We start from the raw sequence: 15,988 nt of genomic DNA on the forward strand, positions 1-15,988 counted from the left end.
AATAAATCCCATCTTGTTAACTAAAATATTATTTATTGATTAAAAAGAGCTCATTTTAAGGGTAATGAAAATAAAAATTTATATTTTCATAGTACTTCAAAGTTTATAAACAGCTTTGATAATTATTATCTCATTTAATAAACACAGTTGTCCTAGAAGTAGATTGTTACATTAACCTGCTGGGCTCCGGCAGTATTTTAAAATAACTGGGCCAAGATATATTGAGAATATGACAAGTACAGAGGTTCACTGTTGACTAAATACCTTGACATACATTTTTCCTTTATTTGTTTCTCTTTGAAACATCTCTCTCTCTCTCTCTCTCTGTTTAATAATTAACATACAGTGAACTACATATATCTAAATTGTACCACTTGGTAAGCTTTACCATGTATGAAACTTGTGAGGCCATCATCACATTTAAGATAATGAATATATTCATTACACTTGAACATTTTTATGTGCACCTTTGTAATTCCTTCCTCTAATTTTCCTCTCCCATCCCAATCCCCTTGTCCCTGGACAAGTAGTTGGCATTTGCTAAAATTTTATGTAAATAGAGTCATATAATACACAATTTTTTTTCCTGGCTTGTTTCATTCAGCATGATTATTTCAAGATTCACCACAACTGTAGGGTGTATTAATAGTTTGTGCGTTTTGTGGGTAGTAGTCCTTGTGGGAATAAACCATAGTTTATCCATTCACCTGTTAATGGACATTTAGATTGTTTCAGATTGTTTGGCGTATTACAAATTAAGGTGCTGTGAATATTAGCACACAACTCTTTGTATGGACATATGTTTTCCTTTCCCCTGGGTAAATACACAGGAGTTGTTTAAAAATTTGTAAAACTGTTTTGTAATTTAGAGTACCAACATTTTCACCAGCATTGTATATCCATTTCTCCCAGATTGTCACCAACATGGTCACTCTTTTAAATTTTGCCCTTTTTTATAGACATGTCGTTTTTATCTTGTTTCTAAATTTCCTTTATCCAATAACTGCCTACATAAAATTTACTCATGTACTTATATCCTATCTGTACATCTTTTCTAGTGAAGTGTTTGTTCAAATTGTTTGGTCATTTTTATTGAGTTGATTGTTTCCTTATTACAGAGATTTAAGAGTTTTTCTTTTTTTCTGGATATGACCATTCTCAGATATACTATTTGCTATTATTTGTGAATATTTTCTTTCTGTCAGTTCCTTGTCTTTTCATTCTCTTAACAGTGTCTTTGTAAAGCAAAAGTTTTTAATTTTGATGACTGTCTTTTCATTATCTTAACAGTGGCTTTGGAAAGCAAAAATTTTTAAGTTTGATGATATCTAATTTATGGACTTGTTCATTTATGGCTTATATTTTTGGTGCCATATCTGATAAATATTTGCCTAATCAATGGTCACAACAGTTTTCGCCTACATTTCTTTTGTGATTTCATATTTTGAATTAGTACTTTTTATGGTGTGAGGTATGGATTGAAATTGTTTTTTATTCTCACACAAATATTCAGTTGTTCAAATACTATTTATTGAAAACACTACTTTTTATCCACTGAACAACCTTTACATATTTGTTGGAAATCAGCAGTCCATATATGTATAGGTTTATTTCTTTATTTTCAGCTTTTCTCCTTTGTTTTTTATGCAACTACCACACAGTCTTGATTACTATAACTTTATAATAAACATTGCAATCATATTTTGTTAATTCTTTAACTTTTTATTTATAAAAGAAAGTCCTTTGTATTTCTAAATTAATTTTAGAATCAGTTTATCAATTTCTACCAAGGAAAAAAAAAGTCCCATGAGGTTTTGCTTAGTATTGTATTAAATCTACATTGATATGAAGGAAAATTTTTATTTTTATTTTTATTTTTTTGAGTCGGAGTCTCACTCTGTCGCCTAGACTGGAGTGCAGTGGTATGTTCCCGGCCACCGCAGCCTCGACCTGCTGGGCTCCGGCTGTCTTTCCGCCTCAGCCTTCCAGGTAGCTGGAACTACAGTCGCACGCTACCACGTCTGGCTAATTTTTGATTTATTGTAGAGATGAGGTCTCGCCAAGTCGCCCAGGCGGGTCTCAAACCCTCCGGCTCAGGCAATTCACTCATCTTGGCCTTCCAAAGCGCGGGGTTACAGGCTGAGCCACCAAGCCCGGCCTAAAATTTTTATCTTAATATCATATTAAGTCTATCAACTAATAAATATACCTCTCCATTTACTTGGGGTCCCTTTAAATTCTCTTAGTAATATGTTGTAGTTTTCAGCATAGAAGTCCTGCATATCTATTGTCAGATTTATCACTTTTTCATAGTTTTATGTTTTTTTAAATAATTTTTATTTTACTTTTGTGCTGTTTGCTACTAGCATACATAAATACAATGGACTTTTGTACATTGTTCTTGTATCCTACAACCTTGGCAAGATAATTTAATTGTTTTGTTTTAGTAGTAGTTTTGTAGATTTAACTGGATTTCCTAGACAATCTTTTTATCTGAAATGATAGTCTTACTTTTTCCTTCCCAGTATGAATGGCTTTAATTTCTTGTTCTTACCTTATTGCACTGCCTAACGCTTCCTCTAGAATATTGAGTAGAATTAGTAAGATCCAAAATATTTATCTTCTTCTGATTTTAGAGGGAAAACATTCAGTCTTTTAACATTACATATGCATAGGCATTTTCATTCAAGCCCTTTATCAGATTGAGGAGTTGTCTTCTAAAATCAGTTTCACCAGGGATTTTTAAATTTTTTAAAAAATTCAGGAGTAAGTAAACCCTTAGTTTTAATCACATAGCTTTCTTGAGTCTATTTAAGTGAGCAAACAACTCTTCTTTTTTAGTTTCTTAACATGGTGAATTATATTGATTGAATTTTGAATGCTAAATCATCCTTGCTGTCCTGCAGTGAACTCCACTTAGTAAGATATATTATTTATTTTACATATTGAGATACCTGACTCACTAAAATGTTTTAGATTTTTTGCATCTATGTTCACCAGAAATATTGATTTGTAGTTTTCTATTCTGGTAACATCTTTGTCAGTTTTGGTATCTGAGTAATACTGGTCTCATAGAATGGGTTGAAACATACTATCTCTTTTTTAATTTTTGGAAGAATTTATATAAAACTTTTCTATTTCTATCCAAAGTGTTTTGTAGAAGTCACCAATGAAGTCATCTGGTCATGGAGTTTCCTCTGTGAAAGGTATTTTTTAAGCTACACATTTCATTTCTTTAGAAGATATAGGACTATTTGGTTAATCTATTTCTGTGAGCTTTCATAATTTGTATCTTTTAATGAAATTGTCCATTTTATCTAATTGTCAAGTTTATTGGCATAATGCTGATTGTAACGTTCCATTATAATTTTTTAAATATCTGTAGACTCCATAGCAATGTCACTTTCTCATTACTAACATTGGTAATTTGTGTCATCCCTATATTTTTCCCAAGTCTGACTAAAATATATATTCATTTTGTTGATCATCTCAAGAAAATATATTTGGTTTCACTGCTTTTCTCTAAAGTTTTCCCATTTTATGTTTCATTCATTTCTGCTTTCATCTTTATTATTTCTTTTATCTTAGATACTTTGGTGTTATTCTTTCTTTTTTTTTTTCTAAAGGTGGAAGCTGAGGTCATTGATTTTAGATATTTCCTGTTTTTTTTTCTTTTCTAATATAGATGTTTACTACTTTAATGACATAATAAAATTTGATATGCTATGTTTTTATTTTCATTCAGTTCAAAATAGTATTAACTTCACTTATAACTTCTTTGATTCATGGGACTTTTAGACGTATGTTATATAATTTCCCCCAATATACCTTACTCCATGCCCCACAAATCAATCTGTCTGGAAGATACAGATACTATTGATTTTTCTGAGTGATCACTGGATTAGAATGAGAATTCTAATCCTTTCTGACAGTTCTTTCCTCAAACTTGGATTGTTTCCTCATACATATGTCAGAACTCAGCTGAACACTCGAACAGGAACCTCTTTATATATCCTGAGTTCTCTGTTCATTATTCCTGTACTCTGTTCACAAAACTCTAGGGTCCTTGGTCTCCCCAGACACTCAGATTGATCTCCTCAACAAATGGAGTCTGTAAGGATTTCTTTGTTTCTCCTTCCGTCACTGAGACCTAGAAATTTGCTCAAGGCAGTAAATTGAGGCAATTACCAGGCTTTTTTTGTTTGTTTCCCATATCTCAGGGACCATTGGCTTTTATAACCTGCTATTCAGTGTCCTGAAAGTGTTATTTTATGTATTTGTGTCCATTTGGTATTGATTCAGGTATGTGATGGAGAAGAAAGGTAAATTAGTACCTGTTATTACAAGTCTAGGTGATAGTTAACTCAACAACTATTTTATTCAAAAACTGACTTAACAATAGTTTTAACTCAACAGTAGTTTTATTAACCCAACAATAGCTTATTCAAACTGGTTTTAGTGTAGGAAAAATATTTCCTACCCTAGATTCTTAGATGTCAGTAATTATGTCAAAGGATGTTGAAGCAGAATAAAAAGAGGTTTCTTTCTTTTTTTTCTTTTTTTCATGTAATCTCTTTTCTGGGCAAGGGAGCTTTAGAAACACATTTTGGCTAACAGTGCCATTATACTTGAACTTTATACACATATGGCATATTCTGGTTTTAACGGACTTTTCATGTTGTCTCATTTGATTAACCATGCTCAAAGTCAGAGTATTAGGGACAAAGTTGTTTTTAGGTGATGCTCAGGATTGCCATGACTTGTTCAGTTGTATAGTTTATAATCACCCTACAACAGCTGCCATTTATGACACACTTTGTGTGTGTTAAGTGGAGTATTCACCTCTGTATACATAATCTCACTGAATCTTTCACCAAAACATATCAACAATGTGCTACAATCTTTTCCATTTTAGAGAGAAACAAACTAAGTCTTAGAAGACATGCATTCTTATTCAAACTTACACAGACAGTGAATTCCAGAGTCAGATTTTGAACCCAGGCTGCCGCACTCTTGGGAACACTGCTCCTTGTGCTATTGTTTATGAAAGACTTTTGCAGGTGATGTTTGTTGGGTGACACTTGCCCTGAGAACAGGGTTATTATTTTTAAAATAGACTGTAATTTTTGATAGTAATTAATAAATTAGTTGGTTCCTTTTATCATCAACTGTTTTGTATAAGTATTCATTTTATAGTTCTTCCTTTTTATAATTTTAACCCTTCCCATCCTCCAATATCGAACATTTCATATCATCTTATTTTTATTTTTTCTCTTTCACACTGATCACTAATATATGGATACATCTTATTTATCTTGTTTATTGTCTGTCTTCTTCTCTAAACTAAGAGTTCTATGAGAACACAGAGTTCTCTCTGTTTTGCTCACTAGCATATTTCCAGCTCCTATTGAACTCAATGTATATTGGTTAAGTCAGCTAACATTTATATTTAGAATGTGTTCTTGGATTTGTTATTTTAAAGATTGTTGTGTAATGGAGTGGGGAGAAATATTTGGAACTAACCTTTCAGTAGCATTAAAATCTACCTGTAGATATTTTCATTCACTGCTATTCGATGCATATTATCTGCCATAAGAGGCTATATCCTATAAGAAAAAGATAACAGATGGGAGAACCATGTTAGAATTATGGAGAAAAACTGTATTTGCAAGTTAGATTCTCCCTTTCTAATGATGATAGACTGTTAGGTCTTGAATGTTATGGAGAGCTGAACCTTAATGAGGAGGTGGTAATGCAGTCCTTAGTAGCATAGTTATTGTTCTCAGGGTGCTGAGGTTCAACTCAGCTATGCCATTTACTGACTACTATAAATGTTAGAAGTCACTATTATTATTAAGAATATTTGTCCTGGTACATCAAGGCATTTTTCAACCCCTTGAAACTATATTAAATCTTTTGTGTTTAAGAGGCTGAAACATCTCTTAGAATGTCTATAGCTTTCATAAAAATTTCACATTTTTAAATACACTTCTCTCAGCATCAACTATTTATTATAAATAAATCTTTGCAACGTATTCCTTTGGTTTGGCCAGTTAGAATCTTAACATTTTGGAAGTCCTATATATGAGGGGGGACCCTAACAAAAACCTGGAATTATCTTTTGGAGGACAACCCCTTGTAGTACAGGCTTCCCCCCCTAGGAACCCATCAGCATCAGTGTACCAGCTAGAATTGTTGTGTGAGGCTGTGTTTGGCTTCAGTGAATTTTTTTGGAGATTCTTTTAATGCTTTTGTCCATTTCATGATTTATGAGCTCAACTGCTTACACTGTACTTAATGTTCAGCAGTTTTTGACTAAAAATGGCATTACCCCAGTGCCCCACCCTCCCTATTCACCTGATTTCACTCTGAGTGACTTTTTCTGTTTCCCAGGATGAAAAAAAATCCTCAAAGGGAAATGCTTTGCCCATGAAGAGGTGAAACAACAAAACAGCAAAAGCACTAAAAGGCATCAAAATTGACCAGTTCAAAAACTGTTTTGAGCAGTGGAAAATGTGTCTCGATAGCTTATTGCATCAAATGGAGAGTATTTTGAAGGTGACTGAAGTTTAAACATGTGAGAATACATACACAATTTTTAGCAAATAAGTTACAAGTTTATTGGGTCTCTGCTTGTATTGTATTTCTATCTTTTTACTTGCACTAGAAGCTATGTATACAACAGCTACTAAACCACAATAATTTCATTATTATTATAATCTTTTTTTCACAGTTGAGGTTAATTCATTTGCCTATACTTATATGATAGAGTAAAACCGAATACACAATTTATAAAATAGATTATCACATTTTCTTGTCAATAATACCTATGCATCTCTCTCATAGGAATATGGTTCTCTCTCTCTCTCTCTCCCCACCGTGTGTGTGTGTGTGTGTGTGTGTGTGTGTGTGTGTGTGTGTGTCTTTGAGGCAAGGTCTCAGTGGTTCAGGCTGGAGTGCAGTGGCATGATACTGGCTCACTTGATACTGCACATGATACTCACATGACACTGCAACTTTTATATCCTGGGCTTAAGCGATCCTCCCACCTCAGCCTCACAAGTAGCTAGGACTACAGGCACACACCAACACACCCAGCTAATTTTTACATTTTTTTGTAGACAAGGTCTCACTATGTTGTTCAGACTGGTCTTGAATTCCTGAGCTCAAGCAATTCTCCTGCCTTGACCTCCCAAGGTGCTGGGATTACAGGTGTAAGCCACTACACTTGGCCGGAATGTGGTTATTGAGTAAAGAAGCATCATGACCTTCATCTCTGAAGCCTCAGCACCTGGAAAGGGTAAATCACATACCACTTGCTCAATATATATTTGTTGTGTAATGATTGAGTCGGACATTAGATTCAATCTTTGGATAATAAATCCTCAATCTTTTGCAAATACAATGTTCTAGCATTTTCTCTTGCTCAATATCTTCCTCAGCTATGGTATAAACTATTAAGTAAACACAGTTCTGTCACAGAGAAGAAAGTAGACATAAATTAGAAATCTAATAAAAAAACCAAAGTACATATTTTATTTCTATTGAAAGTATATGGAAACTGAAGACAATGATACGTTTTAAAGCATTTGATATTGTTTTAAAATAGTAATTCATAATTACTTTCTTTCTTAATAATCCCAAACTGCCAATTACAGAAAATCTCCTATGTTAATTTTTAGGGATTTGGTCATTCTTTTTTTTTTAGTTGGAGTCTCACTCTGTCACTCAGACTGGAGTGTAGTGGCCGCTCCCGGCCACCTCAGCCTCAACCTGCTGGGCTCCGGCGATCCTTCTGCCTCAGCCTTCCAAGTAGCTGGAACTACAGGCATGTGCTACCACGCCTGGCTAATTTTTGATTTATTGTAGAGATGAGGTCTCACCAAGTTACCCAGGGGGTCTCGAACCCAGGGGGCAACCACTCACCTCAGCCTTCCAAAGCGTGGGTTTACAGGCTGAGCCACCAAGCCCGGCTGGATTTGATCATTCTTATGGTCCTTACCTGCATTTCTTGTACTCCCCCACTTCCTTATCTGCATCACTTATGATATTCTTAAGTCTTGTTTTTTTTTTTTTACATTTATACCTTTGTCACATTTTCTGATCCAGTCCTCCATGTTTATCATATTATTCCACTAAATTCTTTCCTAATATATCTTTCAATCAGTTAGATGAACAATATCCCTCCAATATGAGAGCTATGTAATGAAAGGATTGGGAGTCCACTGGCAGATAGCCAAGTTTAACAAGTATGGAGAAAAGAGGTGAAATAGAATTTTAGGGAAAAAAAAGAAAGACTAGGCAATAGTATGATAAGTCGTAATAGAATTGATATGTTGATACTCTTCCTATCCAATATAGCAGCCAATGCTGATTTATGAATGAGTAAATATTCCCATCATTGCATCTAAGGGTAAAATAAAATGTTTTTTAAGCTTTTGAATATACTGATTTTCTTTTTCTTTCTTTTGTTCTTTTATTCTTTGCATTTTTACAGGCAAAAGAATAGTATAACAAGGTTACTCTAGTGCTACTAAAATGATTTAGATTATCCAAGATCCACTATATTCTACATTATAAAAGTTAACTTAGTCTTAAATTTTAACATTTTTGTATATAACATCACACATACTTATATCATGTGAATTAAATAACTTTACTTTCTAAATGAGAAATTAAAAGGTATAACTATCGAACTTCATAGAAAAATATATATCTAAACTCTAATAATTTCATTGTACAAATATTTTGGGTGAAAAGTTGAATGTTTCAAATATTTTACATTAAATTCTAGAAATAAGAATCTATGCTGCTTAAAGAAAAAAAAAACTCTGTATATTAGTCCTTATCTACTTCTTAGCATAAAGGCACATACATGTCCATTAAAAAAATTTTTGATTATAGCAAAATATTAAAATTAAGTATATACTTTCTAATAACATATTCACAAAGCCTTATTTCTTAATTTTCATTTGCTTGGAAGGTTATTTATTACATGAATTTGTTTTATGCAAACTGATTCATCAAACAATATTGTCAATGGTAGTGAAAATAGTCATGCTACTTGCAGAGGTATCCAGAATTCCTTGACCACAGTTAATTCTTAAAGTTATTTGAGAATAACCGCAGGCAGTACTTGCAAATTCAAATCATATAAACACTTTCGAGTTTCACTTCAAAAACAAAAAGTGATTTTATAGAATAACACATTAACAGAAAAATAAAGCCCTTCTTTATTTCAATAGTTGAAAGCCCTAATGTACTGATATTGTGAATAAAATAATTATTTTTTAAAACAAAAAATACCTATAATTTCCCATTTAACAGTAAATATGGCATGCAGTAAGACTCTATCAAATCTTCTAAATATGTTTTAAAATGACCAACTGATCAGTAATTTTCATGACTTAACAACAAGGATTTGACAGTAAATTACTGGGTCTAGTAAGTGCATGCTACAGAATAGTATGTTCAGCGTCAAAAAATAAAATAAAATGCAATTACCCTAAAAGACATTTCAAGATTTTCTCCACCCCAGATATCCATTCCTGCATCGTAAGTTCCTATCTCTTCAAAGTAGTTTCTGTCAATAGAAAATAGGCCACCAGCCATAGTAGGGGTCCTAGTTGAAAAAAAACAAAAAGAAAAGAATATCTTTTGAAAACAATGTGTGGAGTTTAATGAAACTATAGCACATATTTTTGAAACATTTTAAATATAAAAAGAGTACTCAAAAATCTCAGACTGGAAACATAAAGTCAAGGTGTAAGAGGTTTTAAAATTAATAAATAGCACTTTATTTCATTTTTTTCTGTAAAACTCAATTTAGATTAGTCTATGTTTTTCTTACAGGTGATCCAAGAGATACATGGAAGGAACACTGGCCATTTAAGACTGGGGCTTCTATATTCCTTCTGAAAGCCTAGTGTAGAGAGGTTTCTGCCCTTTGTATTGTCCTTCAAGAAGTTAACTGGTCATGATACTATCAGCTGCAATATTTTATTACATAATTATCAATCATTTTAATGTAAACTCCAGGAACTTGTGGACATGGTCTCACTATGAAAAGATCCACAGTCCTATTTAAGCATAAGAAAAATGCTATAAAATGTTTCAGAAACTAAGTATCTAATAATAGTTACAAAAGCACTTTTTAACATAAGAGCTTCATATCTAATTGCTTATTCTTCTCTTTACCTAATTAAAAGGAGATAATTAATCATTTAATTCTCTGGATAAACATAAATCCCATGTACGATTCAGAGGTTTAGAAAGGCATTTGTAAGGGATTCTAAAACTTTTTCCTAGGAATAAATGTCTTTTGAGTCTCACATTCAAAAATTTTCTACAGAAATCAAAAAGTCAAATGTTAAGTTATTAAAGGATTAATTATTTTTAATTAATTTTAAAAGATTAAAGACAATGGTTAATATTTGAGCTACACAAGCCTTTCTACATATGAGCATTGTGAACTACACAAGTCTTTCTACATATGAGCAGTGTGAATTAAAGATAGAAAAGTAAGTTGTAGTTGTTTACAAATTGATTCATACTGGCAACAATGATGTTTGAATATTTGTTGTAAAGTAGTGGTTTCCAATTTTCCTAACCCATTAGCAGCATCTGATTCACCATTAGAAAAAAGATGTTCGTGACTGGCTACCACAGATTCAGATTTCATTTCCCTGGGATGGAGCCCAACTTTGATATTATGTAAAGTTTCCATGTAATTCTAATGTATCGCCAAGGATGAGAAACACTGATCTAGAACTTGGATTTGAAATGCTCGCCCAAGTAATCTCTGAGATTGTTTAAAAACAAAACAAAATACATGTTTTGCTCTTCTTGAAATTATATCCTCTGCCAAAGGTTATGCTCATGTTTTAATTAAACAGAACTGTTCATTGAAAAATCACCAAATAATATTGTACTTGGACATCTACCATATTGCAAAGTTTTCTATTTCTCCCACTGCTCTCACTGTTCTGTGCTCAGGTAATTAACTATCCATCAGTTGGAGTGGCAGAGCCTTACTTAGTCCCAGAGCTGTTTTATTACTTCTAGTCTTGCTGGTTCCTATCACAAATAGTATCATTGACCTGAGTTATAATGAGTAGCACTAACAAATCTAGACAGATGGTAATTATGGAGTAGCCATGACCCTTACCTGATGGGGGTCTTGGAACTCTTTGGCAATAACTATACAAGATATTACAGTGCTTGGGAGTCTAATAAAATTAGGAACCAAAATTGCTGCAATTATCCTATCATAATGCTACCAAATGCTTAAGAATGTTAAGTGATGCATTTTTAACAATCAGTTCAGAGTGCCTGTCTACTTATCTACTTACCAATAAACTACTGACACATTTTAATTTAAATATATGCATTAAATTTAATCTTACAGTTGGTCATCATTCTGATAAATATGTGAGAAATATGTAATGAATTGCTAAGAATAAAATATATTTAACCATAAAAATGATTCAAATAACTTTCACTTACACTTGAAAACTAACAAAAACAATAAAATAAAACTATAATTTCTTTAAAAAATTATGTGTTTTTTAAAGACAGAAGTCCCTAGACAGGTTTTTTTGTGTTTGCGGTATCAGTGAGCTCTCTGTCTATAAGACTCTGACTTATAATATTTGATGCTTATAGCCACAGCCAATGTTATGCAACATGTTCTGTTCTATATTAGTTGTCCTCTAAAATACCCAATTTATATATACCTACACATTCAGAGTATACAGAAAATGAAAAATCTTGACTATAGTTGAACTAGCTGAAATTATTTGCTTTTCAAGGTTGTGTCTGTACAATGTCAAGCCAACCAATCAATTCAATGAATTTGGATTTGGGGTGGTGAGAATACTATCTACTACATAGTCAGTAGATGAAGATGACTTGCATTAGTAGAGGCAAAAGCCAACCATGGCCAAGGTGGGAAGATTCCTTATAGCTAGAGGTTTGGAACTAGCCTGAGTAACAATATGAGATCCTGTGTCTACAAAAAAGAAATAATAATAATAATAATAATAATAAATAAACCAGACGTGGTGGCTCTTGTCTGTAACCTCAGCACTCTGAGGGGTTGAGGCAGGAGTATTGCTTGAGCCTGGGTGTTCAAGACCAGCCTGGGCAGCATAGTGAGCCCTCATCTCTAAAAAAAAATAAGTAAATTATTTGGGCATGGTGGCATGCATCTGTAGTCCCAGCTACCCAGGAGACTGAGGTGGAAGGATAATTTGAGTTTGGGAGATCTAGGCTGTAACGAGCTGTGATTGTGCCACTGCACTACCGTCTGGGAGATGGAGTGAGACCCCCAACTCAATAAAAAATAAAAAAATAAAAAAAAAAAACGTAAGCAGGTGTGGTGCATGTGCCTGGAGTTGCAGTTACCTGGGTGGCGGAGGTAGGATGATTGTTTAAACCCAGGAATTTAAGGCCAGCTTAGGCAATTTTGTGGGACCTTGTCTCTACAAAAATCAAAAAGGAAACTGTGTGTGGTGGTATATGCCCATAAGTCCCAGCAACTTGGTAGGTTACTATGGAAAGATCACCCGAGCCCAGGAGTTTGAGCTTGCAGTGAGCTGTGATAGTATCACTTCTTTCTAGCTTGGATGACAGAGCAAGATCCCATCTCAAAAAACAAACAACAACAAAAAAACCAGCAGCAAAGCATTTAGCACAGTGCCCAACACATAATTTAAAAGGCTAGGTAATTTATCTTTGTGGTGGTTGATACTAATCACTTAAACAAAATTCTAAGTGTCCTTCACTTAATTTTGGCTCTCAGATACATACACACACACACACACACACACACACACACACACACACACACACAAACACACACACACACACCCTCATGTGGGGTTTCAAAATGATTTCGTACTACTTCACATATAAGATGTTGACTGTGAAATATGCCTCAGAACACAACTTCATATTCTTAGCCCCCTTATTTCCATAGGAAGTTACTTTTTATTGTTCATTGATGATTATGGTGACTTAGTTAATCTATACTGACACATTTATAACATTCTTCAGGAATTTTTTTCTTCCCTTCTCCGAGATCCCCTCCAAGGCTCTGCCACGTCAGTAAAACACTAGCTTATCACCTTTGGTTCTCTGACCTTGCTTTCCTGCAATTCTCAATTCTCTTTGTAAATGTCGGTGCCTGGGTGAATTTACTCTTCACTTCATTCAATTCTGCTACTAAGACACAGCAGACCATTGGAAAAGTAATAAGACAAGGCCAACTGGTTATATGTCAAGTTCATGTTATTGATTCTCTGCTTAGTTCACAAACTGCTAACAATTCTTTTATCTGTGTTTACGTGTTCACCTGTCTTATTTTTAATTGAATCTTTTCCAAAAAGTTTTGGAATTTTCTCAAGAATCTGGGGATTAAGGCAATGCATGAAATCTAAACTTCCTCAATCATGAAATCGAAACTCCTCAATTTCCTGCTCAATCTTTTTTTTTTGAGTTGGAATCTCACTCTGTCGCCCAGACTGGAGTGCAGTGGCCGCTCCCGGCCACTGCAGCCTCGACCTGCTGGGCTCCGGCGATCCTTCCGTCTCAGCCTTCCAAGTAGCCGGAATTACAGGCATGCGCTACCACGCCCGGCTGATTTTTTGATTTATTGTAGAGATGAGGTCTCGCCTGCCCAGGCGGGTCTCGAACCCGCGGGCTCAGGCAATCCACTCACCTCAGCCTCCCAATGGCGCGGGATTACAGGCTGAGCCACCGAGCCCGGCTTCAATGTTTTTAAAAATGTATCTTCCTCATGGCTTCCCCCTTTCTCTTGTCTGGCAGAAAAGATGATCTCCTTTCCTTTCATTGTGCCTTAGCGTTGACGCTTGTGCCCTCAGCAGGCTCTCTCTTGACTACTCTTTCAGTCAGGTGCTCATTGACTATTAACATTTATGTTTTATGCCTTTGATTTCTAGATTGTCCCCTTGAGCTTACAAAACTGCTCAATTAAGTTCTATTCTAAACCAAAATACGTTTTCAGTCCACCTTATTATTCTTTGAATCTAGGGACATACAGTTTCTATTCCCTTCCCTGGCAACCTTTTTGAAAGGATAACTTTCTACATACTCCCCCAACTCCTTTTGACCTTCTAACTAGAAGCTAGATCCTGCTCCCACTTCTACAATAACTTCCCGCTGAAAGGTCCCCATTGGTTCTGAACTCCAACAGCCTTTCCTTAACTTCTCTCTCTTTAAGCATATGACACAATTCATCAGCCTTCGTGCTTGAAATTCTTTTCACCTCTTGCTCCCATAGCATTGTTCTGTAGAGGTTTTTCTTTCTACTAATTTGACTGTTCATTGTATGATTCTTATTGATACTCTGTCTGCTTCCTTTCTCTAGCTATCAGATTTTGGACAGGCTTTAGTTTCACATCTACCATATAAGTACAATATGTCATTATAATATTATTTTGTGGATATATACATTTAACAATTTATTTTCTCATCTGAAATGTAGTCCTCCCGAGGGACTCTAAGGGGCACTTTTTCTCTGCTCTTTATTGGGGTAAGATTAGATCATTCATCATATGTGTTTAACTGTCACCTCTATGAGACTGATTCATTTGTTTCCTTACATCTTTCCTTTGAATCAATTGAGATTTTCTAATTACTCATTAAATGTTTCCTTCAAAAATATCCTCTGTGTGTATAACATAGAACGGAAAATTTTCTACCCATCTGCTTCTCTTTTCATGTCTTCTATTTCCTTTTAATATTTAATATAAAATGACAAAGCTCTATTTCACCCCCTTTCTTTTTTTGTGCCTCATTCAATCATATCCAAAATACTTTCTACTTTTTTTGAAGTACTTTTTAAGCATATTTTTGACTCATCTCTATTATATTCTGATTATCTAAATAGAATTTAATTATTATCTAATTTTTGTCCTTGATGTCCATTTGCTAATGGGATTCTCTTAACATCTAAGTGAATCTGGATGACACTAAATTCTTCTTTTTTGAAATACATTCTACAAACTGCAGCCAGATTCATTTATCTAAATCAATGCCCCTTTAAAAATGTTAACCAGATGTTAAAAACCGATAATAAGGAATAAATTCCAGCTTCTTATGTGGGCATCAGCGATCTAGTACCTCCCAATGAGCTCCTCACACCTCCTTTTAACTATTTCCCTGCATACAAGGTTTTTACCTAGTAAACACTCACACATATTAGTCACCTACATTTTCCTTTGAAAGTTCTCCTTATGTGTTCATTTATTTATTCTCGTTATAATATTGTGTTCATATTATTCTTGGGCCAATACAAATGTGTTTTCGAGGCAGCTTGCCTTCAACATAACTGCCCCTGTTGCTCCCTTTCCAAATCCAAACATATTCCTCCCCTTCTACTTGCTTCTAGCTCTGTCTCTCTCAAGGTACTTGCTGCTTCTTATTGCATGTAGTGTTATATTTATTTCTGTATACATTTTACCACATCTGTAAGTATAGCCAATGCATTGGTTTAGTGTTAGACTACTAACAGATATTTACTGAATAAATAACATAAACAAATGAGAATGTATCTGCATGGGCACAGAACAATCTACTTGAATTTTTAAATTACCTGCAATTTTATTTCTGAAATTCCAAAAAAAGGTTTTGCTTGCATCTGCTAAATTGATGAGTAACAATAATGCCTTCACTAATTCTACATTTTTAAAAACTATCTCATCTAATATAACTTTGAAAGACTGAGTTTGATACTATTCAATAATTTTTTGAAGACAGAGTCGCTATTTTGCCCAGGCTCATCTCAAACTCCTGGATTCAAGCAATCCTTCTGCATCAGCTTCCTGAAAAGCTGAGATTATGAGAATAAGTGGTGACTGGCTTCTAATGGCATTTTATAATTTATGATATAAAGCATTGTAACAACGTAAATGACTTTAACGAGTAAGCATTTAATGTGGAATATACAGAAGTTTGTCACAAAGGT

General features: G+C 34.1%; 1 protein-coding gene across 1 annotated transcript in view; it reads right to left on the bottom strand.

Moving 5' to 3' along the window:
• The window catches only part of LOC103259744 (polypeptide N-acetylgalactosaminyltransferase 13-like), a gene marked incomplete at its 3' end in the record, with an annotated part of 64,733 nt that extends 55,115 nt beyond the window's left edge, over window positions 1-9,618 (bottom strand). The window contains exon 1 of the mRNA XM_021711998.1: window positions 9,505-9,618. Coding sequence (XP_021567673.1) covers window positions 9,505-9,612 — 108 coding nt within the window. The remainder of the gene's footprint in view (window positions 1-9,504) is intronic.
• Window positions 9,619-15,988: the final 6,370 nt, after the last annotated feature.

Source organism: Carlito syrichta, unplaced genomic scaffold (genome assembly GCF_000164805.1).
Source record: "Carlito syrichta isolate Samal-C Ts95f unplaced genomic scaffold, Tarsius_syrichta-2.0.1 Scaffold302993, whole genome shotgun sequence".
NCBI lineage: Eukaryota > Metazoa > Chordata > Mammalia > Primates > Tarsiidae > Carlito > Carlito syrichta.